The 22,833-nt window shown below is 41.0% G+C and overlaps 3 protein-coding genes across 5 annotated transcripts in view; 2 read left to right on the forward strand and 1 right to left on the reverse strand.

The window, feature by feature from the left end:
• The first annotated feature begins 442 nt into the window (after window positions 1-442).
• Window positions 443-9,842, forward strand: gnpat2 (glyceronephosphate O-acyltransferase 2). 2 transcript variants are annotated; one of them, XM_061052277.1, is made up of 16 exons: window positions 444-608; window positions 1,732-1,953; window positions 2,033-2,209; window positions 3,119-3,248; window positions 3,369-3,496; window positions 3,600-3,675; window positions 4,208-4,359; window positions 4,893-5,023; window positions 5,357-5,598; window positions 6,042-6,299; window positions 6,434-6,513; window positions 6,826-6,966; window positions 7,937-8,036; window positions 8,118-8,211; window positions 8,331-8,392; window positions 8,519-9,842. In XM_061052277.1, exons 1-16 carry the CDS (start codon window positions 597-599, stop codon window positions 8,569-8,571), a joined length of 2,058 nt encoding a protein of 685 aa, XP_060908260.1. In that variant the 5' UTR covers window positions 444-596; the 3' UTR covers window positions 8,572-9,842. The 2 variants fall into 2 exon arrangements, with proteins under 2 accessions (XP_060908259.1, XP_060908260.1); XM_061052276.1 differs by having other exon boundaries at window positions 443-608; window positions 3,119-3,496.
• A 2,340-nt stretch (window positions 9,843-12,182) lies between these two features.
• On the forward strand, window positions 12,183-15,607 carry fam228a (family with sequence similarity 228 member A). Its single transcript, XM_061052741.1, has 7 exons — window positions 12,183-12,516; window positions 13,940-14,110; window positions 14,184-14,261; window positions 14,353-14,547; window positions 14,758-14,838; window positions 14,937-14,988; window positions 15,471-15,607. Exons 1-7 carry the CDS (start codon window positions 12,400-12,402, stop codon window positions 15,605-15,607), a joined length of 831 nt encoding a protein of 276 aa, XP_060908724.1. The 5' UTR covers window positions 12,183-12,399.
• Window positions 15,608-16,025: 418 nt separating this feature from the next.
• itsn2a (intersectin 2a) overlaps window positions 16,026-22,833 on the reverse strand; it is a 38,761-nt gene continuing 31,953 nt past the window's right edge. For both annotated transcript variants that reach the window (XM_061052281.1, XM_061052280.1), the window contains 11 exons: window positions 21,272-21,393; window positions 21,080-21,186; window positions 19,345-19,528; window positions 19,160-19,258; window positions 18,903-19,070; window positions 18,595-18,807; window positions 18,356-18,477; window positions 18,183-18,265; window positions 17,370-17,453; window positions 17,100-17,273; window positions 16,026-16,790 (listed from right to left, as the gene is read on the reverse strand). In XM_061052281.1, coding sequence (XP_060908264.1) covers window positions 16,639-16,790; window positions 17,100-17,273; window positions 17,370-17,453; window positions 18,183-18,265; window positions 18,356-18,477; window positions 18,595-18,807; window positions 18,903-19,070; window positions 19,160-19,258; window positions 19,345-19,528; window positions 21,080-21,186; window positions 21,272-21,393 — 1,508 coding nt within the window. In that variant the 3' untranslated portion in view covers window positions 16,026-16,638. The remainder of the gene's footprint in view (window positions 16,791-17,099; window positions 17,274-17,369; window positions 17,454-18,182; window positions 18,266-18,355; window positions 18,478-18,594; window positions 18,808-18,902; window positions 19,071-19,159; window positions 19,259-19,344; window positions 19,529-21,079; window positions 21,187-21,271; window positions 21,394-22,833) is intronic.

The following is a 22,833-nucleotide window of genomic DNA, read 5'->3' on the forward strand; positions in this document are numbered from 1 at the left end:
TTATACTTACCTGTTTTGTGTATACTTTATGCAGAACCACTGATTCATCAGAGAACAGGATTTATGCAGCTGTGGTGGTGGTGGTAACGAATAAACAAAGTGGAATTAAAGACGTGTGGTTCTTACCGATCACCTGCAGCGAGTTCTACACAATAAGATCCAGCATAGTTAAGCAGGAAAGCTACAGCTCTCTTACACTATAGTTAAACCAAATGTGCATATATTCTTAAAAAGACAGATTTGATTCTTTACAAAAACATGGACATAGTAAGTATTGTTGATGAAAGTAAGCACAATTACACACTATGTCCCAGCCTGTGTGTGTGATCTATAAGATATTTCTTTTGAAGAAGGAAGAAAACGGAGTCCCCCCCCCCCCCCTGCTTGTGCACATCAGTGTTGTGTTGGGGGTTATTAGAGGGCAGCTCGTTACACTGTGCAGGAGGAGTCTCCAAAACCCAACAACTCCATTGGCTCGCGCCCTGGGGATGCTGACTGCATGTTGACAGGCTGCATCCAAGTGTGCGGGCAAGTGCGGAAACGGACTCAACAGAACGTGGACGAGGACGAACACCTGCAAAGGTCGCGTTTTTCTCATGACTCATACGGTGAGAGCTTTTGATCCCAGTTTGTTTTCATCCGTTGTTGCATCCGTTCACTTTAGCCTGTCGCTTGTTTCTACATTTCTTGCATGTTCTCAACTTAAACACGTTTTAAAAGTAGATTAATTAAAACGGTGTACAAAAAAAAAATATAAGGAATATGCAAGGGCAGACATCGAAACAGATTGAGTCCAAAATGCATTGTTGTGTTTGCTGTCTTGAAGCTGTTTGAAAGTGCACCAGAAGCATGTCTCAATAGAGCTGAGGAGTATTAGCTGCTGGAACTTTGACCTACTTTGAAACATTCAGTAATCCATCCAACATTAGCGGGTCAGAGTCCAAACAATATACACAGTAGATAATGAGATGGCGTTGTTTCTGCTCATGACTTAACCAAGACTCTAGGATACAACCCATCTAGGATTACTACATCTGGAGTAGTTCATAGACATCAATTAAATCCAGATTTTATTGATACGATTCTGCATATGTATTTGGACTGGATGTTTATAGTTTTCACATCAAATTCATTTGAATTAGAACACTTTGGATCACGATTGGCTGACATTTGTGATGTCACTAAACCATGCCAGTTTGTGAACTAAACAAACATGAGTGAGGTGAGCATGAGAAAGTTCCCCTCTAAAGCGTCTTTTTGTGTTTATGTTTGACTTTTCGTTTTACTACTTTTTTTTTTCTCCTTTTGATCATCTTCCTGTGTTTTGTGGGCAGCAGTAGCTCAGTCTGTAGGGACTTGGGTTGGGAATCGGAGGGTCGCCGGTTCAAGTCCCGGCACGGACCAAGTCCGGAAATTGGTCTGGTAGCTGGAGAGGTGCCAGGCCACTTCCTGAGCACTGCCCAGGTGCCCTTGAGCAAGGCACCTAACCCCCCCCCCCCCCCCCACAAGCTCAGGAGCGCCTGCTGTGGGCAGCCCCGTCACTCTGAGACCTCCATTAGTGCATGTCCACAGGATCATGTGTGTGTATTTCAGCCTATGTTTGTGTAGCATGTTTACTAGACAGAGTGTAATAAACAAATTTCCCCTCGCGGGATCAATAAATTCTTCTTCTTCTTTTCTTCCAACATGCCTCAGTAAACTTCAATTTGTTGTGTTTCCTGTGTTTTACAGAAGCATAACTTCTCACCGCAGTATATGGATTCAGTCAAAGGTGATCTGGTCAACGAGGAGGAGTTTGTGGATATATTAGAGGAGAGGAGAAACAGCAGTGATCTCGGCCATGCCTTCAGGACTTTCAGCCCCCACCCCTACAAAGGAGCCCCCTCCTGCTCCACAGCTGACCTCAACAAGGCTGTGCTGGAGTCCCAGTATCTCCGCTACATGGCCAAGGAGGTGAATAGAAAAGATTGAGTGAAGTCGTTTCAAACTATTGCGCCATCAACACTGTTTTCATTTCCTCCTTCTTCCTCAGATCGCCACAGAGATGGGGTCGTCGGTGGAGGAAGTGAGAGAGGAGGCGACGGGGATTTTGGAGGAGATGTCTCAAAACCTGCAGCTGGGGTTCATCAGGCTGATGGGCTACACTGTCAGCAAAATGTCCAAGAGACTCTTCAGCAGCATCAATGTCAACATGGAGGGACTCAACAGGGTCAGGCGCAATTATCAAAAACATCTTCACAACAACACACTATGTTCTGTTCAGGATCATCATAGAGCCAGTGATGGACAGCTTCCACTTCCTACTACAATATAGAACTTCTTAGTAGTTTTCATACAAATACGGTAGATCTATAACTTTATCCAAATGAAAAAGAACAACTTTTGTTTGCATTTATCAGCATTTCTTGCTTCCAACACTTTAAAAAGTCCCATACAGAAACAAATATGAAAAGATAAAGTTCTGTTAGATTCTATTAAAGCGTTTTCTTGAATTGCTTAACAATAATTTTTTTGTGCATTTGTTAGACACGTAGGAAAATGCTACCTCTTTACTTTTGTAACTGGAAATATGGATCTAAAGCTAGTTTCATTAGCGAAGTTGTTAGCTTAGCCTAGCACCACGACTGCAAAAAACAGCCACCCTGACCCTGTCTAATGTAAACAAATTCCAACTAGCATCAACACCCTGTGACCGTTTTCTTTTAGCGTGATGCGTTTCATTTGTTTGTTTAGTTTAGTTTAGTTTAATGTGTTAGGATAACCATTCTGGGGTCCACAACAACCATTACAGTGTGACTGTGTCATTTGTGTTAGATGGACCAAAATAGAAATGTAAAGGTCATAGGTTGGAGTTTTTATTCGAGGTTATGTTTCTCCAAGAAGTCACTGCACACAGACCTTTTTACTTTTGGATGATGAAGTCTAACATTATTTCCCCCAAAAAGTCAAAATTTCAATGTCTGTTAATTAAATGAAAAGTGGCTAACTGTAACAGGAGATAACCACGTGAGGAGTTTCCCCTCCATCATGTACCAATTCACAAACTATTGTAAAAATAGACTTGATCTTTGATTTTCTTGTTTTCCTCATGAACATTATTTCTTATTTCACCTTTCAGCTCCAACAAGCAATTCAAGAACACCCTGTAATCCTGATGCCCAATCACAGGAGTTATGTCGACTTCTTGGTTATTTCCTACATCCTGTTCACCTACGACATCCCCGTACCAGTAATTGCTGCAGGAAGTCGCAAGTATCTATTTGGACCAACACAACAGATGAATGTGGTTAACACTGACTTAAATGAAAACGTCTCTGGTACACATTGTCCTTACTTCTCTCTTTATTTCTCTTCTTGCCACTGTAAAGCTCTTGCAGGGATGAAGATGGTGGGAGAGATACTGCGTCGCTCTGGAGCTTTCTTTATCCGACGTGCCATTGGCTCTGACAAACTGTACTGGGCAGTGCTTTCAGAATATGTTAAAACCATTGTCAGGGTAAGACACAATAAGCACCACAGCTGCACTGTGAAATCTGAACCGTCATACTCTTTTAAATATCCTCAGCTTGTTTAAATATTCAATCAAATGTTTGCTACAGAGGGGATTCGCTCCTGTGGAGTTTTATGTGGAAGGCCTGCGGAGCCGCACACTGAAGTCTCTGACACCCAAGTTAGGTAAGTGTCATGTTGGTATTTTGCTGGTGTTTTCTAGTTTGCTTCTTGGTTACCATTTAAAGCCTTGAGTTTGGGGATTTTGGCCATCATTATCTTGGTGCCATAAGTGACTATATTTGGAGTAAAAGTTCAAAAGTTTTGATTTCGTTGAGATGAACCCTACAAGACAGCTAGTAGTAGACCACCTGTCACTAAAATGGCCACATGATAAATAAGCTTAACTTCAAATCCAAACATAAATGAGGGGGAAATAAGGACTCCTTGTGCAGTTTTCATGATCTAAGCTTCAGAGACCAAAAAATACTTCTATACCACAGTGAACACATTTATTACTGCTTTAAAGTTTTACATTTTAACATTGAAGTCTACTGGGATTGACTTGCTTTTGGAGCTAGCTTCAAGTGGCCACTTGAGGAACTGCAGCTTTTGGCACTATGAAGTTGACATCAATTTTTGTAGATGTGATAAAAGTCAGATATTTTTTTCCAAGGGCTGTAGGATGGACTGTTACAATCTCTTCATTTGTCTGCAGGTATGATGCACATGGTGCTCGAGCCCTACTTTAAAGGGGAGGTGTTTGACGTCACGTTGGTGCCCATCAGTATCAGCTACGACAGAGTGCTGGAGGAATCCCTGCTTGCTCATGAGTTACTGGGTGTCCCAAAACCCAAAGAAAGCACCACGGTACATGCTGCTAACATCACTCACTTGATAAAACTGTCATAATGAACTTGGTTACAAAAAGCTTATCACCTACAACAATTTGAACTGTCTTTGATGAAGGTTAATTTTGATCTCTGAGTCCCTGATAACATGTAATTTTTTTGTTGAAGTCGTAAAAAACAGACCCCTCATTTCATTTAATTGTAATGTAATTACAAATATAATTTTGTCTCAAACTTTGACAACACCAGCACAGATCAGAAGGGTTCAAGCATGTTTAAAACTGATTATATCTTGCTATTTAATCACTCCCAGCCCTGCTTTCTCTCTCTCTCTCTGTCTCTCTCTCTCTCTGTCTCTCTCTCTCTCTCTCTCTCGCTCTCTCTCTCTATCTGTCTCTCTCTCTCTCTCTCTCTCTCTCTCTCTCTCTATCTGTCTCTCTCTCTCTCTGTCTCTCTCTCTATCTGTCTCTCTCTCTATATATGTCTCTCTCTCTGTCTCTCTCTCTCTATCTCTATCTGTCTCTCTCTGTCTCTCTCTCTGTCTCCCGGCAGGGTCTGCTCAAAGCCACCAAAGTGCTGCAGGAAAATTACGGCAGCATGCACGTGAACTTTGGTCGCCCTCTGTCAGTCCGACATTTGTGTCAGGGCAAGATAGACCGCTGCCAGTACAACCTCATACCCAGGTAGAATAGATCTGTACAAGATATCTTATCAATTTAGCGAAGGTATGCACCATACACAGACTGAGTTCATACCAGGAAAAGAGCCCATGGGTTTAAATTCCCCCATCAAAATCCCATCTAAATGTCAGATATTGAACTATTTAACATTTAACTTTTCTTCTGTAATATTTATGTCCATTTTTCTGTATGTATCCCTTTAATGTAGGAAAACATTGTGTCCAAAGAAGTTGAAAATCTGTAGCCATCTTTTCTCAGTGTAGCCTGTGAGTCTCTGCCCCCTCCATTATCCGTGTTAACTCCCCCCTCTTCTTCCCCCTTGACATCTATTCACAGAGACCTCCCTCAGAAGCCCACTGCTGAGGCTCAGGCCTTCGTGAGTTGGCTGGCTCATCTGGTGGTACGGATCCAAGAGGAGGGCTCTCTGATTAGCCCCTGGTCTCTGATGGCCTGCCTGTTTCTCCAGGCTCCGACCACAGTCTTAACAGAGGAGGGCCTGCTGTGGCAGCAGCTCACAGAGAAAACACTCTGGCTCAGGAAACTGGCGCTGGATTTTGGGGCTCGCTTGAACTGGCCTGGTGGGTGGGTTTATTTTGTCTGTGAGGTGTAATTTTCCAATCCCTTCCATGACCAACAGGTGGCATTTGTGTGTTGTAACACAAGCAAGCCAGACAAAGTTAATTCAGAAAGGTAACAGACTGGGTACCCTTCTGGTAAATCTGTCAGCTTTCACCAAAGAGGGTCCTTTGACGCGCTCCGAGGTAGATCAGACAGATTACGTCGATGTGAGTTGGCACATGAGCTCAGATTCACTTAGGAGATGTTCAGTTGCCTAATGCACTTAAGGAAACTTATCCTCAAAGGACCCCACTGAACCGTCTCACTTTGTAGGACTCAGGTCGTGTGCTGGTACACACATGCAGGATCTATAACGTGCACAAATACATTACAAGGCATACTGAGGCTGAAACAACCCTCTATCCTCTTCATAAACTGATAATGGTGATGTTGTGTTATGTAGAAAAAATCCCTGACCTAGATGTGATGGCGTCCAGCGTGGCCCTTCATCGCTCTATAGTTCAACGTAAAGCAGGGCGTGTTTACCTGGTTCGGGAGGAAGAGCCTGCGGGGAAACGTCCAATCAGCGCAGAGGAAGGTGCGTTCAGGACGGCAGCGGCGGTCCTGATGATGGCGTCCTATAGGAATCAGTGTCTGCATCTTTTTGTGCGTCCTGCCATGGTCGCTACCGCAATACACATCGCAAAGACAACACAGAGAGGTGAGGGTTGCACACCGTGTTCAATTACTCTGGTTCTGCTCGGGGTTTGTGCCTTGAGGAAATGGATTGGATTTGTGCGTTGTAGGATTTTTTTGAATGCCCCTATGTTTCATCAATCATTATTATGTTCACAGACAAGATCTTCCCCTTCTTCTTCTTCCTACAAGACCTCTTCGCCAATGAGTTCATCTTCATTCCTGGAAAGTCGTCTCAGGTAACATCCTTTTTTCAGGTATCGGCCTCCTTCAAGCGCCTCAGAGCAAAGAGCATACAGAGCGTTATTGTGCAAAGGTGCAAACATGCCCACACATCTGCTTTTTGCAAACTTAACTACCAAGCCCAGGCTTGATGTCTGAAGTCAAAAGAGAATTCCAGGTATGATGGATGAAAGTTACTGTACTTTTTTGTGAGACATGTTAAAAATGGTAAAATAAATATTCAGGTTAAAGAAAGTTTTGCCATCCAGAACAAAATGATTGTTATTGTGTCTACCCCTTTTGTTGACGTCTTTCCTCTAATTGGTCAGGACTTTGAGGAGGCATGCTTCTTCTTGAAGAAATGTGCAGCCATCGATGTCAGTCAGCAGGAAGCGACGGTGTCAGACGCTGGGCAGGAGGTGCTCTCCTTCCTGCAAGCGCTTCTAAAACCCTTTATAGACACTTACCAGGTACTTTTTTTTTTAACTCAGGGATCATGATAACTCACCATGCACTTTGATGAGATTCAGGTTTGGTGGGGAGGGGAGTATGTTTTATTAATGCAAGTTTCTCTCTGTTACATCATACGAATACAGATTATTTTCTGTCAGCGATCAAACCCTGTACTTAAACTTTGAGGGTTCAATTAAATCCAGACAGTCTTAGCAGAGTTTGGAGCCTCCTGAGGACACTGAGATCATGACCTCATTGTTTTCTCTGGGAGTTGGAGGCTTAAGCAGCCCAATGTGAATACATAAGGTTAAAAAAAGTATTTCCCCAACAGCATATAGTTCCTAGTATAGTGGAGTTGAAAATGGAATAGGATTAAGACCTTCATAGCAAATGTGGATATTTGCAATGGAGATAAGAATTTGGGTTTTTGCAAGGTAGGTTTACACACACAAGGAATTTCACTAGGTGTTTGGTGCATCAAAGTAAACATAGAAATATCATTAATAAAAGAAAACAAAGTGAAAAGCAGTGCCCTGATCCCCAAGAAACCTAAATGGGATAAGATAAGCAATATAAATGTCCAAGGTTGCAGGAATATTCTTGCAGGAATGTGCAAGAATATTCCTGCAACCTAAATTGCTTTAGGAAAGTGTGATTTTTGGTTGTTACATTGGGTCACACAAGTTGTGTCTGAATGTGCCAAAACAACAATGACATGTAAGCTAGCATTGATTGGTTCTATCTACTAATGTCAACAAGATAAATCTAATGACTGGAATTAGAATTTGCAAGTCTTGCAGTCTTTGATTTTACTACATAGATTCATTCACAGTTTGCTATACTCCAAACATTCCTCTCCATCACTGTAGAGGGAGGAATTGCATGAAGTTTGTTTTTAAAGCCTTGACTACAATAACAAGGTTGGGTTTTAAATCTAAAAAAATTGGTGGGTTATGTTGACCAGGTGTGTTTTTTTTTCATATTCAGGTGGTGTTTAGGTACCTTTGCGAAGATGGAGTTCACTCCTTTTCTGAGAAACAGTCCCTACCTGCTGTGCGAAACCTGGCCACAAAGCTCATCCTCTCAGGTGAAATAGAAAGCAGAAATGACCTTAGACTTCAGGAACGGTCTCGGGCTGTCTAACCTAAACTGATTGTTTGTGTGTCAGGCGAACTCTACACCTATGAAGCCCTCTCGTCTGATACACAGAAAAACGTTCTGTCAGCTCTGCGAAGGTTGGAGATTGTGACAAAGTCGAGGGTGTGAGTAACGAGATTAGCCCCTGCAAACCTGTTTGGTTTTAAGCTAATTTTCTGAGCTGTCTGTATCTCTAATGCCACAGCCATGCTCTTAAGTTTCTTTATTTGTTCCTTTGTGGCAGGTCGGAGCAGAATGAATTCAGAGTAAAGAAAGACGCTGTTAGAAGAATTGGAGACATGCTCTGTAAGTTTCCACTAAGATCTTACTGTACAGCTAACTAGCTTGAATGTCCTTGCTAATCTTGCTTCTTTTTGTTTAACTGACCAACAGCAGTCTAAAGGGATTTTTTTGTTTTTCCTGTCACTGTAGCTGGGAAAATCCCTCCACAGCCTCTCCATGCTCCACCTGGCACAAGACTTTAGTCTCTGTTGGAACAGAGCCATCTTCTGTATCAGCTCACAGTCCTGCTAACCCAAGTTGACCCCGTTTCGTCCTTTCTGTGACCATTTCTTCGCCCTCCTGTGCCTTGACAGAAGATATTTGTAGGGACTCTGCACTTAGACAAAGTACCTTTATCCTAGATGCCAGGTACCAGACTTAATCTGGCAGAATTCCACTCTTGAACGTTTGCTCTGCACCTCCCTCTACCTTGTTCTTATCCCTCACAGATCTGACAGGGCTAAGATTAAACCACGTGACCTGATATGGAGACCGAAAGGTCACAAAATTCGACAGATTCACACAAAGGCCCTTTTCCTCTGACATCACCCTCTGGATGGGAAGCTATATGCGGTTACAATGTTGTACTGGGTTCCAAGTCAAAAATCTTGGTAGAGAATTTTAAGTTAAAATCTGGAGGGACATCATGTTTGACCTGGTTTAACGACACAATTACCCAAAAGCTACTTTGAGCCATTTTAAAGCTAATTCTGGTTAACTTTACAGCTGGCTAGCAATCTGTATCGTGTAAAACTAGGAAAAAGATCAATTTAATTGAATGTGTAAATCAGTCTGCAGCTAGCCTTTTGTTAGCAATGAATTTATTAGAAGCTAATTTAAGAGTTAGCTATGAATTTATAACGTTTTTCATTATCATAAAGTCATATTAGCTAGTGTGCTGTTCGACAGCAGCTAGGCTATTGTTTACAAGTAACCTATTTCTTGCTAACTTCACCATAAAAGGATTGTTGATTGTTAATGTAAGCTTTTATCTAATGTTAGGTCGATGGCTTGTCTAATGTCCTGCTCAGTTTTTAGTATAGTTGCTGATTCATATACAGGAGCAGTTAAATTATAGACTTTTCTAAATTCATTCAATTATTTGCAACATTGAACACACAATTATGACTTAAACACACCATTTGAACTTCCAACCATTAATGTGATATCAGGGCTAAATGGTTGCCTTTTGAATGTGGTGATTTTGCAAATTATGTCAAATGGATTGGAGTGGTTAGATGATCAGAATTTGATACATGAACAAGTGATGATGATTGTCCGAAAGATACTTAGTTGATTACGCCTGGCATTAAACTAAATGAATGATCAATAGAGCACCTTATGATAAACTCAATTGCAGATAGTTAGTGCAATTATGTAGTAAAAACTGACATGTGATTGTATGTAAAATAGCCCACATTAACCAAAAAAAATCTAAGTCAGGTAACAATAATAAATACCATAACCCATCAAAGATGTAATGTTTCGTTTGTGTGACACATTTATTTTAACTGTTACATCTCAATAAATGTTAAACAAATGTAATAAAATGCACCATAGATTATTTTCTTTACACTTATCATGTCTGATTCTGTTGAAACTATTCAACACTGTGAGTGAGTGAACAGAGATCAAAGTCCAACCTCCTGTCATCTCTGCTTCACCTGTTCCCCTCAGAAGTTAAAAGAAGGCCCCTTATGTGCCAATTAACCAGTGGATTGTTTAGCATTGACACATATTATCTATACACAGGTGGTACGTCGACTTTGATGCGTAAAGCGCTGACAGGGTCTTGACAAAAAACCGAGATGTATTCCAACACCTTAGAATTGAGCTTTTTCTCGCTTTCTTTGGCTCTGTGTCGCTCTTTGTCCCATCTATCCTTCTCGCCATTCATCTGGGAGAACAGGTTGACCTGGATGGTGCGCAGCGTGGCCGCCAGGACGTAGAAACCTCCCTGCATCATGTGGCAGAAAGCTGCGCCAACACTGAGCGCTGCGCCCATCAGGTTGGGCACAGTTTCACACACCACGCACATGCCCTCCAGGAAGTGTAGCGTGCCTTTCCGGGCCAGGGGCTGGCTTTGGACGGGATAACCCTGGGGAGACGGAGCTTGCTGGGCATGGTTAAATAGGTATCTCGCACAGTCGGTGAAGTGGCTGGCGGCGCGGCGCAGCGGGAGCAGGGCCAGGTACAGGTGGCAAGCGGCTTTGGTCAGTGCATGGAAGAGCAGCCGCAGCTCAAGGACGGCATTGCCTGGAGATAAGAGGGTAACTGGGTTAGCTGGAGTCTCATTAACAGTGTGGCTAATGTCAGCAACCATTACAAACAGCGTCTGCCACTGGATTAAAGTTTGTTCTCCAATGTGGGCAGTGGGTATCACCTGAGCACGCAAGGAGGGCGATTTAGCGCGTCATTGCGCGTGGCCCTCAGAACAGGACCCATACGACAAATGTACCCATAACACTAAACCCACAGGCTGAAATATAGTTAGGCTATAAAACCCAGGCCTAGCTTATTTATTTATTTATTTGGTTTCACTTTTTACAAGAGCTTGGCAGAAAATCCGTTGGAGTTAAACAACGATTGTGCAAGATAGAATGTTTTTTTAAATAAGGCATTGTTACTTCAAAACAAAATATAAGGCATAGGATTTGATCTAATTTTAGGAAACGCGTAAAACACTGATTTCTTGTAGAGATCCCAGCTGACATTGTTTCCTGGGTTAGGCTATGCATTCTGATTTATAACCCAAATAATTTTGAGGATACAAAACAAAATATAGCCTACAATTATAGAACACACAGCCAACTTGACATTATTATTTATTTATTTTTGCAGAGATAAAAAAAAAAAAAGTATTATTCTTGAGCTAAGAATTTAGGACATAGGCAGTAAACGGTTTTGTTCCTCAATAGAGTCCATATAGCTCCATGTTCTCTTACCGTCTATGAAGCAGAAAATCCACAGCAGGGCAATACTCGCTGCCAACGACGTCCACCAATCCATGTAGTCTCCCCCCGGTCCCGGGCTCGGCAACGAAAAGAAAGAAAGCTGCCGAAATCCCGAGTTATGATCTGGCCAAGCCCTGCCCTGCCTTTACGCAGCTAATGCCCAAACATTAAGTCGTAGCATCCCCGGCAGGTGTCGGAGTAGTGTTGCAGCATCTGCGGGACACCTTCAAGGGTCACCTGAGGTGTCAGCAGAAGCATTTAGTGTCATAGCCTACACAACCCAGTAACCTGTTGCACCTTCGATTCTCCCAAAATAATCAATTACACCTGGACACTTATTGCTAAATAATACATTGAAATTAAGGGTTAAAGTTATCTTTTTAGAACATTTTTAGAGTAGCCTATTTATTTGAAAAAAAAATGCATTAGGCTATTACCCACCTTTGCAATCCCATATTATAATCTATTTCTGGTATTGGGTTTTAAAATAGGCAATTGGTTAACAATTATTGTTGCCTAAATACGAAGGAAACTAATGTTTTCTGTATCTAGGAAAAAAATGATCAATTTACACCTGTATCGACACATTTGGTACATTTTTAAATTATAAAGTTAATGTGTTGTTTAACATTCAGACTTGGACATACCGTAGATTAGAATAGATTGCTGTGGAATCCGCGTGCGTCCTGACGTGCACCGGTGTCATAGCAACGGAAAGCCTTCAGCCGGCAGGACACCTGGAGGAGGCCTCTACCTCCACACTCTGTGCCTCTGTTGACTGCTGAAGCTAGTAGCAGCCCTTTTACACTTTTTACAATGATAAAACGGTTCTGACTTAAACCCGAGGGTCGTTTTTTTTCTCCCATGAACGTCTGACCCACACAATTTGAACAAAGGTAAGAAACCATAACTTTGCCATGGTTACACGGGCTAATACTAAATTAAAATATACAATTAATGTCATTTTGATTCGATTTATACGCTACTTCTCTTGCACAGAGTAGGCTACATTAAGTGATATGATGTATTTAGCTAACTCTAGATTAAGGTTTATTGGGGCTATGACTGTAGTTCTTAATGATGATTATCAAATATTTTCTTCTTGCTTTAGTGATGAGCCCAACAAAGAAAAGAACAGCCAGTGGTGTGATCACCTTCCACACACATTTTCCTGTTAGCCTGTTGGAATCAGAGGTAAACACCCCCACACCACACAAACCTGCATCATAGACTATTAACTAAAGAATCCTACTTTAAATTCAAAAAGGTACTTTTGGAACTGACAATCTAATCATTACCTTAAGGCAATGAAGATCAATACTGCTAGTTTTCTCTCTGCATGTACACTCACTCTCCACTTTTTTCTTCACAGTGAGATTTAAGTGAACTCTTACAAACTACAAATTTATTACCGGCCTTTTAATGTCATGGAGGCTGTGCAGGTTCAGTGTGTGAACCAACACCAGCTTAGAGACTATGGCCGGGTGTTTATTGCCAGACTGAAAGCTTCTTTTTCTCTGTCTATGCCCTGTCACATCTGAATATACAGTGATGGAATCTCAGGGCTTTGAAAGATGAATGGAAAGGTTTCAGGTTATTGAAAGGCAGATATTGTAGCCACTGTAATCCTCTATTAATTTAGGACAATAGGGGCGAAAGCTTAGTGCATATCAGATGACATGCAGAGGGAAAAACCTGACAATCAATTATAAGCCAGGTAGAGACAATTAAATTAAACAACAAAACAGAAAAAAACACAGTTAGGAAGCTGCTGTTTGTCCTGTTGTTAAAGTTGCATAGATTACTGATGTTTATGTCCCACCATATGTGTTTGTATTTAGTGTGAGACACAGTTCAGGTTTCCAGGTAGTGACATAATCTGTTGCTGCCTGTTGTGCTGGCCTCCGCTGCCTTCTGTTCACCTACATGATTGTGTCTGCTCTGTCTTTGAACTCCACCTGGGATTTACAAGAGATCACATTCCCTAGGGAGTGCTGACATTCATTGTATGTCTTTGATAATTATACACTCACTTCTAAATTGCAATACTTAAAGTATAAAGTATGTGATCGTACAACAGTGTGATTTAAAAAAACGAAATAGTGCTTTTATTAAGAAAAAAAGTCTTGGGGAGAGTGTGGTATGAGCCAAATTGTACTTATTTCATGATATTTCCTATCGAATTAATTTTTAGGGAATGCATCTATGACAAAGGACCCTGAAAACATGGCAAAATGTCTCCTCCCCCAGGTGTCAGGCAATAAAACAATTGACATGACATTCAAACCTGAGCTAAATTTAAAAAAGAATGTACCTATAGATACAGGTTAATAGATTTTCTTTCTCATTTTTTCAAGTATATTCATTCGTATCACTTTTTAAATCTAATTCAGACGACATAAGACAGATTAAGTACAGCTTTATTCAGAATATTTTAATGTTTTCCACTTGGGAAACAATTTAAGAATGTCTGTTGAAAGAGCTTAAGGGGTGGCTCAAACTTAACCTCTTGCTCATCGGATGCCTCTCTCACCTGTAATAAAAACTACAGAATGTTGTGTTTTGTTGCAGAAGAAAGTAGTGTGTTGAAGCTGAACTGATCTGAATGGTGTTTCAGGTGTGCATAGCAGATCTGAAGGATGATACAGAGGGCAAAAGGAGCCTGTATCAGCCGAGGAGCACCTTTAACGGTGTCAAAGCAAAGCAAAGAGTTGAGGCCTCACTCCCTGAGCCACAGCAGGGCACAAGCCAACACTTTCTCTCTGACTCCTCCCTCAGACGACTGCAGGTACTACACTCAACGAAACACACCTGCTGAGAAATATGAGGTGAGTTTTCTTACTGCATGTTTTTCTTTCTAGGAAAAGATGGAGGCTGAAAAACAAAAAGCCAATAGAATAATCCAACCTTTACTGGAGACTGAAAATGGTTTGGTGAAGGTAAGAAGTTTTGCTGTCTATAGTTTGTGCATATTTTTTGCCCTTTGTTTTGCAAGCGGCATTGTTTTTGTATCTGTTTCTCTTCCTGGAGGAGTTGGAGAGGTTTTTCAGCAAGCGGGATGTCACAGAGCTGAGGAGAAGGGAGCTGCTGCACAAACACTGGACAGAGCGTGTGTGGTTTCCACTCCAGTGTAGAGTTGAGGAACGTGTGTCCAGCTGTGGCCCGATGGAAGCCAAGCGACGTCAGAGCTTATACAGTCACTACCTCCATCACTGCAATGCTAAGGTGGAACTAGTCTAGAGTCAATCTGCTCTAAATCTATTTCAAACTTAATGTTAGTGCTAGAAACATCCTCTGGTTTGTTTACTGTGAGGCTTTTTAATAATGTGAGAGGTCACACATGCATATTCTTATACTTAAAAAAAGGAAAAAATGCATACAAGAGATATGACTACTTAACCTTCTCTCACTACTTTCATGTTTTTTTATCTTCAGGGTTTTGTGTTTCTAGAAACTTACAATCTGAAGGAATACAATCCTTTTCTTCTCAACATCAAAAAGCCATGCTGCTTCAAGGTGATACTTACACATTTCACTTAATGAAATAAAAAGACAGCTTTTCAAATTTTTATAGTTTCCAAAATGTGTCCATGTATTCTCCGTTTTACCTCTAGGTCAACAGAGCTGACTTTAAGGAACAGAGAACAGCCGGCTCTTGTGAAGCAGGTATTGGGAGTATTTTTCTTTTCTTTATGACCCCGGAAATTGAAAGACCTTTATGAATGCTTTGCTTTGAGCTGAGATATTCACAGGGGCCGTTTGTCTTTGGTTTTGTAAAATTAAAGTGGCACTGCGTCTCCTTCAAAAGAAGACAAACACATTCTTCCTGTTCAAATATAAAGTTGTATTCATAATCAATAGAACATCCTTTCTTTATATAAAACACTTAAACATTTTGCTGCAGCAGCCACCATTAGTCTGGTTTGACCATTAGCTTATGGTGGCTAACATAAGCTACTATTAGTAAAAAATAAAGCTATCCTGCATATTGTACATTAATGAGTTAGTTTACCGTCTTTCTATGACCCTTTGCTATTTGCCTGTCTTCAGTTTCATTCAACCAAGAATCAGTGTCAATCCATTTGAGATGTCAGGTTTAACAGATGTTTTTACAATTCTATTTATTAATCATTTCCTTTCCATTGTAGGATGCAAACGCAAGCTTCCTTGTCCTCTCAGTGATTCTGTGGCATCCAACACAAGTCTACAGGCCTCATCTAGTTATCCAATCTCTGCTTCAAGAAAAGCTCCAGATGAGGCTCAAGGAAAGAAATCCACTGGGTAAACTTTTACAATATTTTTAAAGTTTTGATTTGAAGATATTTTTAGTTACACTGCAGTATCTGTAAAATAATGAGATATTGGTGCATGTTCTTGAATTATTATGAATATGAGAAGTCCTCTTAATGTTTTGTATTCAGGCTGCACAACATACCATATCACATCAGGGCGTCTGCCACACCAGACGGAAGGTGCCATCGACCAGACTGCTGGTTTTCCAGATGTGGATGTCGGGAACAACCAGCCAGTTTACAGCAACCTCAGCTTACATATGAATAAAATCCCTCATAAATACTCCTTCTTAACTACCTCACAGATTCTAAAGGTGCTGTATTTGAAAGTGTTGTCCTGGTGGACTATAAAGAACCAGGATGGGATGACAAAAAGAACATTGAGCCACAACAAACAAAAAAGGAATATTCTGTGTGCATTTTTATTTATGCCACATTCAGGACTTTATGGCCTTACTTAACATAAACCTCCATAGCTCAGTTAACAATAAGGTTAATCTTTGACATTATACAGTAGTGTGCAACATTTGAATAGAAAAGGATAACAAGCATATGTGTGCAACAGTCCAGGTGAAAGAACAACAGTGAAAGTACAGTGAAATATTTCCTGTTAATATTTACTGTGACATTGTTTTGCATAAAAGGTTCAGAATATGAATATTACAAAACTTTATCGTTTGGTGATCTAAATGGGACATCTTCATGGCATGTTTTTTAATTGCACTTCTGTGTTTCACATGAAAATATTTGCAAATACATAAGATCATTTGTTGGTAAACAGGAAAACGCTTTTTCCACAATAAAAGACTATGTCTCAGGACAATTCATTGGAATGTAATCCAACAGTTTTGGCAAGGTCTCCTTATCCTTTAACTTGAAGTCAACAAGATAAATCTCGCCAGCTCAGGGCAGTACAAGGCTGTAATCGTCTTGAGATCACTTTAAGTTTTTATGTGACTGTTTCAACTAAATGTTTCCTCTTCATTACTAGAAAAGGAAGTGATGTCTGCTGAGGGTGTTGTTTTCATTTGGTCGGCTCATACAGCTGAAGGTCCAGTTTGACTGAAACTTCTCCGGTGGGAACCTCGTGCAGCAGCAGGCGACGGTTGGCTGCACCTTTGCTCTCCATCTCTTTTTTTATCGTTGCCACAGGGACCTCAGTGCGACCCAGGAAATCTAAAGAAACAGGAAATAGTTATTAAGTGAAGCTCCTAAAACAGACACGTTTTCCAGAAACAAGAAGACCCTCAGATTTTTGGTGAAATGTAGGTAACCTGCCATGGTGACAGGTTTGTCTTAAGATGATAGAAATCAAACTTGAAAGAAATCTCAGAAAACAAGTCAAAATCAGAAGTTGGCTTGCTGCTAGTCTGAGCATGTTTTCTCTTTATCCCGTAGGCACACATCAATTAAATTAAAAGCTAAACAAATCTACTCTGGTTGTGCAAGCTTCTCAGTGTATGTTTGTGTCCCTCGTTCACTGACCATCTGGTGAGAACTGGTCCTTCTCAAACACAGTGATGCACAGCACGTCCTGGTAAAGGTCTTTGATGAAGAACTGACAATTGAAGTTCCACTTTGGGTTCAGAGTGTCTGCGATTGGTCGAGAGGCGTAACACTGAGCCCCCATCGTCAGCTCACAGTACGGGTTACTCTTACCTGGAGAGAGAGAGAACATTAGAAGAACATTTATTTATCATTTTCTGAATGAATCAAACAATGACGTGTTCTTATAGACAGTCTGCAAGTCTGTACCGTTAGGTTTACACGCTCTAAGCTCCTGGGCTTCTGTGACAGTCACCAGCAGCCGACCGATACCGCTGCTCTTTAGGGAACGAGCTGAAACAAACACACAGACATTATAGGTAGGCATAAAAAAACTTTACATTTACAAAACATTACACTTTTTGCTAATCGATATATAGATGAAATCCACTACAGACACTTGTGTGATAAATTCTGGTGTTTGTTTGATCTCTGATGTGTTTTTACACTGTTAAAAATGAGCCAGGGGACTGATGTCTTTTTATGACTGAGTGACTGAAAGAAAACATTTACACAAATTTGATTTTTTTTAACTTTTTACTGAATGTATAGGCTGCCTTTTATTTTTTCAAAAATATTTGTAACTTCAGCCCTGACACACACCACAAGTACAGAAAAAAAGTTACAAATATTAGCTTTGCTGTGTGCAGTGAGTTACAAACATATATACATACAAGTATTCCTAATTTTGACGTTTTATCAAAATAAAGCATTTCTCTTATTTCTTAAGTTTAACTCAATTGTAGTTTTCATTCATATATTGCAGTTTAAATAACATAAAATATTTCATGTTTTACATCTTTTAATTACAAGTGAAGTTGTACCAACTTAGCAACATATGTGTACAATATGTTAATTCATCTCCAATTATTCTACTTTGTTTAAAAGGTTGTTCACGGTCTCTTACAGAGATGTATTGATATGTGAGGACACAGTAAACCATCCATACTCATGCTGAAAAATATAAATCACATGCCCACGCACACACAGTCAGTAGGTTCACACTGATGAAACCGTGTTTACCTTGGTAAGCCTTCTCTCTCTTTTTCTTCTCTGTGTCTATGAAATGTTCAGATGCTGCTTTGATTTTCTGCACCCATGTTGTCCTGCCATCAAAGTAAACACAAAAATCATTTTAAGACAACAAGATGAAGTCTTTAGTGAGGTTTACTTGGATGTCTGTGTGCACGGCTCACCTCTCATTTAAGGTCTCAGTTTTCAGAGTGTAGACACGGTCAATGTGTGAGACGTGGAAAAGTGGCTCATCGCTTGAAGGATCGGGAGGCATTTTCACCAAAACCTCATTAAGAAACAGCGGCTGGACAAGAACAGGAAGTGATGAGTGCCATTTTGGGTTGAGTCTTTCAGCTATGCTTCATGAATACTTAAGGCGAACCAAGTAGTATTTTCATTCCTGTCAGGGAAAAGTGCTTACTGTTTTGTACATCTTCAGCTGGATGTTGGTCTTCAGGCTGAACAGCTTGTCTGCTCCTGAGGAGGAGAAGGGTTTGGCGCTGTGTGTGAGGAGAAGGAAATCATTAAAAAGGAAAACCCACAGCTCCCTGCTGCTTTTGGTTTTGTGAAGACGTCCGCTGTGGAGCAGCTTGCGAGGCCCGAGGCAATTAGTCAGCGAGTTGAAGACCAAGTGCTGAAAGAGAGACGAGGAAAACAAGGAGAGATGAAGAGGAGGAAGACAACCGCCTAATACAGTTATAGTCTTGAGTCATGCCTGACTGTGTTTACCTCTATAGGTCCCTCACACTGAACATGGCTCTGGATCCACTCAAGCCTGTCTGAGTTCTCCTTCTCCCTGACTCCCTCGTTGACCTGCGAGCACAGCTCCTCAGCTCGCTCCAGAGCTTCTCTCAGCGGGCCTCGGTCTGCGTGAACTTCCTGAGTGTGCTCCAGGATCTAACCGACAAGAAGAGGAGAGGAGAAATGTTAGAGAAGGACATAGAAGCACATAATAAATATCAAATAAATAAGAAAATATCACTGACATTCTTTATGAGCAGGGGGTAGCGTGTGATTCTCTGCATGGGCTTGAGGAGGAAGCTGGATAGTGGCATTCCTTTGCAGCGGTAGTTTGTGGCAATCTTCTGCTCAAGAGGAGAAAAAATAGTGAGAAAGAGAATTCTCTGTTGCATCTCACAGACCCACGTTTGCCTTCATCGACAGCTCGTACCTTCAGGAAGTCTTTAAAGTCGGGCTGGTTGTATGTTTTGTTTTGCAGCAGGGCAGCAGCATTGAGCTGACAGGAGCAGAAGCGGATGTAGGGCTGCATGTGAGCGAGCTCTGATGCTAACAGGTCCCCTATCAGCTGCACCGGCATGTTTTCACCTCCCGTCTTCTTACGGACTCGCAGGGCTCTGTAAGCAGAGAGGATAATTGTGAAAAACAATGATTCTCAAGTGGTGGTACTGGTCCCCCTGGTGGTACTTTAGATAGCTGCAGGAGATACTTGTGATTCTTTTAAGGTAATTTTGAAAAGAATTAACCATAAACAATTCCTAAAATAATTATATTTAAATTAGATTAATTATATATATATATATATCTAATAGTAAGTCGATTTTTAGGCTTTCAATTACTAATGGTATGGGTCAACTATTAAGTGTATGTTTTTGTTTGAGGCATTGTTGATGTTTGCCAAAAGACAGTTTATATAAATCAGTAAGTCATTCATCTCTTCAGCGTCAGATACATTTAAAAGATTAACTGAAGCTGAAGGAGGTAAAAAAACAAAGTTATAACAAAGTCTGAAGAATATAGTTTGAATCAGGTAGAACACATTGTAAGGCGAATTTTGAACCCGTCCCAGCTTTTTTATAGGTTTAGGAAATTAGCTAAAAGTTGCATGTAGCCAGTTAAGCCAATGAAATGTTTTTAAATTCTGTTAGGGTATTTTTTGGTAAATAATGCCCTGATGGAGAAGCAGTCATAGCTCTTAATAAAGCCTTTTTCTGAAAACATAAATACATTCCAGCATGCCCCTTTGGGTGCAGCGACATGTGCTGAAGGTCAGCAGCATGTGGCATAAGTTCTCAGTGCCATATGCTGCTAGTTCAGCGGCTTGTGCCGTTTCCCGAGGGTATGTCACAAGGGGGCTAGCACCATGTACCACTCGTCTGTCGCACCAGCACCACCCATCTGACCCATGCCTGTCAGGCTGGCACCTGCCACTGGACCAGTAAAAACGGGCAGAAAATGGGAATTCCCAATTCAGGATTTTCAGCTGTTTCTTATTGAAAAACAGTTCTGACTGTGAAAAGGTTGATATCACTAAATGACGTGGCTGTTGAAAGCTGTGAATGACAAGAAGTAACTTAATGTAGTTACCTGTCTCTGTAAATTGAACAAAGTGACAAAGTAGATCTAACAGTGAAACTACATCAGGTGTAATCGATACATGCGACCCAACGTCTATGCCAATCATAACTATACCGGTAAGAAAATCGAATAATGCTGTGTTGATGGCATGAGATTTGCCACTCAAAATATTTTCTCAAGGTAGAGATTTGTATAAAATGGGATTGCAGGCTTTCTGCTATTGATTATTCTCACTGGACACGAAGGCTAGACTAACCTTGTTAGCAGGGATTAGCTTTGACACTTAGCTTGTAAAGTGTTTCAAAGGTGGTGAATCACTGAGGAAATTTGTAAAACCACTGACGTAAACACAGTTTTTGTGACATCTTCATAAATATGTGCCAATTCCCAACTGAATAGTTGCATGCCATTTTAATTTATTGACAAATCTTTATGTTTTGAAGTGGGTTTTCCCCTTGAAATGTTTTTTTTTTTTCAATTTGCAGTTCCTCCCTTTAGCACTTACTATCTAGAAAGTTCTGTTTCAGTGTTGCACAGGCAGAGGAGTTTTCACCAAAACATTTATAATAATGGGGATGTTTGGTACCTACTTGAGTAGTTTGGTGTTGCACATAATCAGCTCCCTCCAGTTGACAAAGATCACTCCCATCTCATCTTCTGTTAGACGACCTGATTCTGACATGGGCTTGTAGAAGACCTGAGTGGAAAGGATGTGGTCATGGCAAAAGATTCATGCTTTCTGAAAAAAGACAAAATGTGTGTTTTTGTGTATTTGTGTGTACCTCTAGAACCAGCTCCAGGTCTTCCACGTAGGTCTCCTCTGTCTGGATCAGCTCATGCATGTAACCCTGTCTCTTCCTTTCCTGAGGAGTCATCGAGTCCAGCGTCATCAGGTCAGCACACCCTGCAAGTGCACACACATGCAAAGGTGCAGGCATGCATGCATGCACAAACACGAGCATGTGCAACACGCACAAACACTCTCCTGTCAATCGCTTGCACCATGACTTAATGAATGTCAAACAAACACTGCACACCTCAGAATGTTAAAATCTCCCTTTATTATAAGTTCTATGATATTTCATTTACATTTAATGCACAGACAAGAGTGAGGCACGTTGTAGTTGCAGTACATGGACTTAGGGAACATACCAAGCAATGCTAACGCTAAGAACACTGCAATCAAGGACATTAAATCAACTAAGCACCTTTCATGACGGAGCGCTCTCTCCAAATCATTGCATAGGTGTGAATGAGTAAATGCTTTAGCTAAAGAGCAGTGGAAGACTCCGATGGTATTTCAAGTCTTTGAGGTAAAAACTTGGCAAAGGTAGGACAGAAATGTCAGCAGTGTCGTGTCATCATCTCCGACTCTACTCTTAAGAGTTGCTATGCTAATATCTTTTTTTTTTTTGTGCTGGTGATATCACAGTTCAGTACAGGATGAGATTTCGACTTTTTAGTCAGTTGGAAGCATTACTACATGGTGGAGTGCATAAGAATTGAATAATTCGATCACAATATTTCAGTATTAGCACGAGCAATGCATCAGCAAGCAGCAATCAAGGTTATACGGGATTAAAGCAACAGTGAGTGTTCAGATTGGTCCATTTTTAGCAAGGTTTACTGTTGTTAGTGCAAGAATGAGTGACCCTGTTATAAAAGTTCTTCATCCTACTCTGTCCTAAATTTAGAAAACTAAATGACTTCAGTCTGATGCAATGTATATATTATATTTATTTCTGTGTAACCAAACTCTTATGATCCATCTATCCAATTATCTTAGGGCGAAACTTCACATTTCATGCCATTGTATCAGAGGGACAAAAGCCTCTTGGGTCGCACTCACACTAGGCAATCCGTTCCGTGCCCAAGCACGCTTCACCCTCAAAGTCCAGTTCGTTTGACTAGTGTGAACAAGTCTAGCTGCCGCTACCTCTCTCCCTCTGTTAATTAGTTAGTTACAGAAACATCAAGGGAAACCCAGGAGAGGAAGGAGCGAGGAGGATTAGGGTGAAAAGCCTTATAGAAATAGAAGACAGGATAAAAAAAATAAAAGAGGAAGGGTTTAAAGATGCTTAATCAAAAAAAAAAAAAAAAAAGGATCAAAAATAGGAGCTAAGAACACCACAGTCCGAAAGGAGTGAGGTGGAAAAAGCACAGGGCTGGGCTGTTCTTGCGGACGGCTGGGCTTCCTGTTGCAACAGGGCAAGTCGGATTGGCTCAGACAGAAGAAGCGAGGAAGAATAGGAGAAGGAGGAAGAAGAGAGAAGAAGAGGAAAGCCAGCGCTACTGTCCTACAGAGGAAAAAGACAGATGAAGTGGAGGAGCGGGAGGGGGAGGT

This window comes from Labrus mixtus, chromosome 12 (assembly GCF_963584025.1).
Source record: "Labrus mixtus chromosome 12, fLabMix1.1, whole genome shotgun sequence".
Taxonomy (NCBI): domain Eukaryota; kingdom Metazoa; phylum Chordata; class Actinopteri; order Labriformes; family Labridae; genus Labrus; species Labrus mixtus.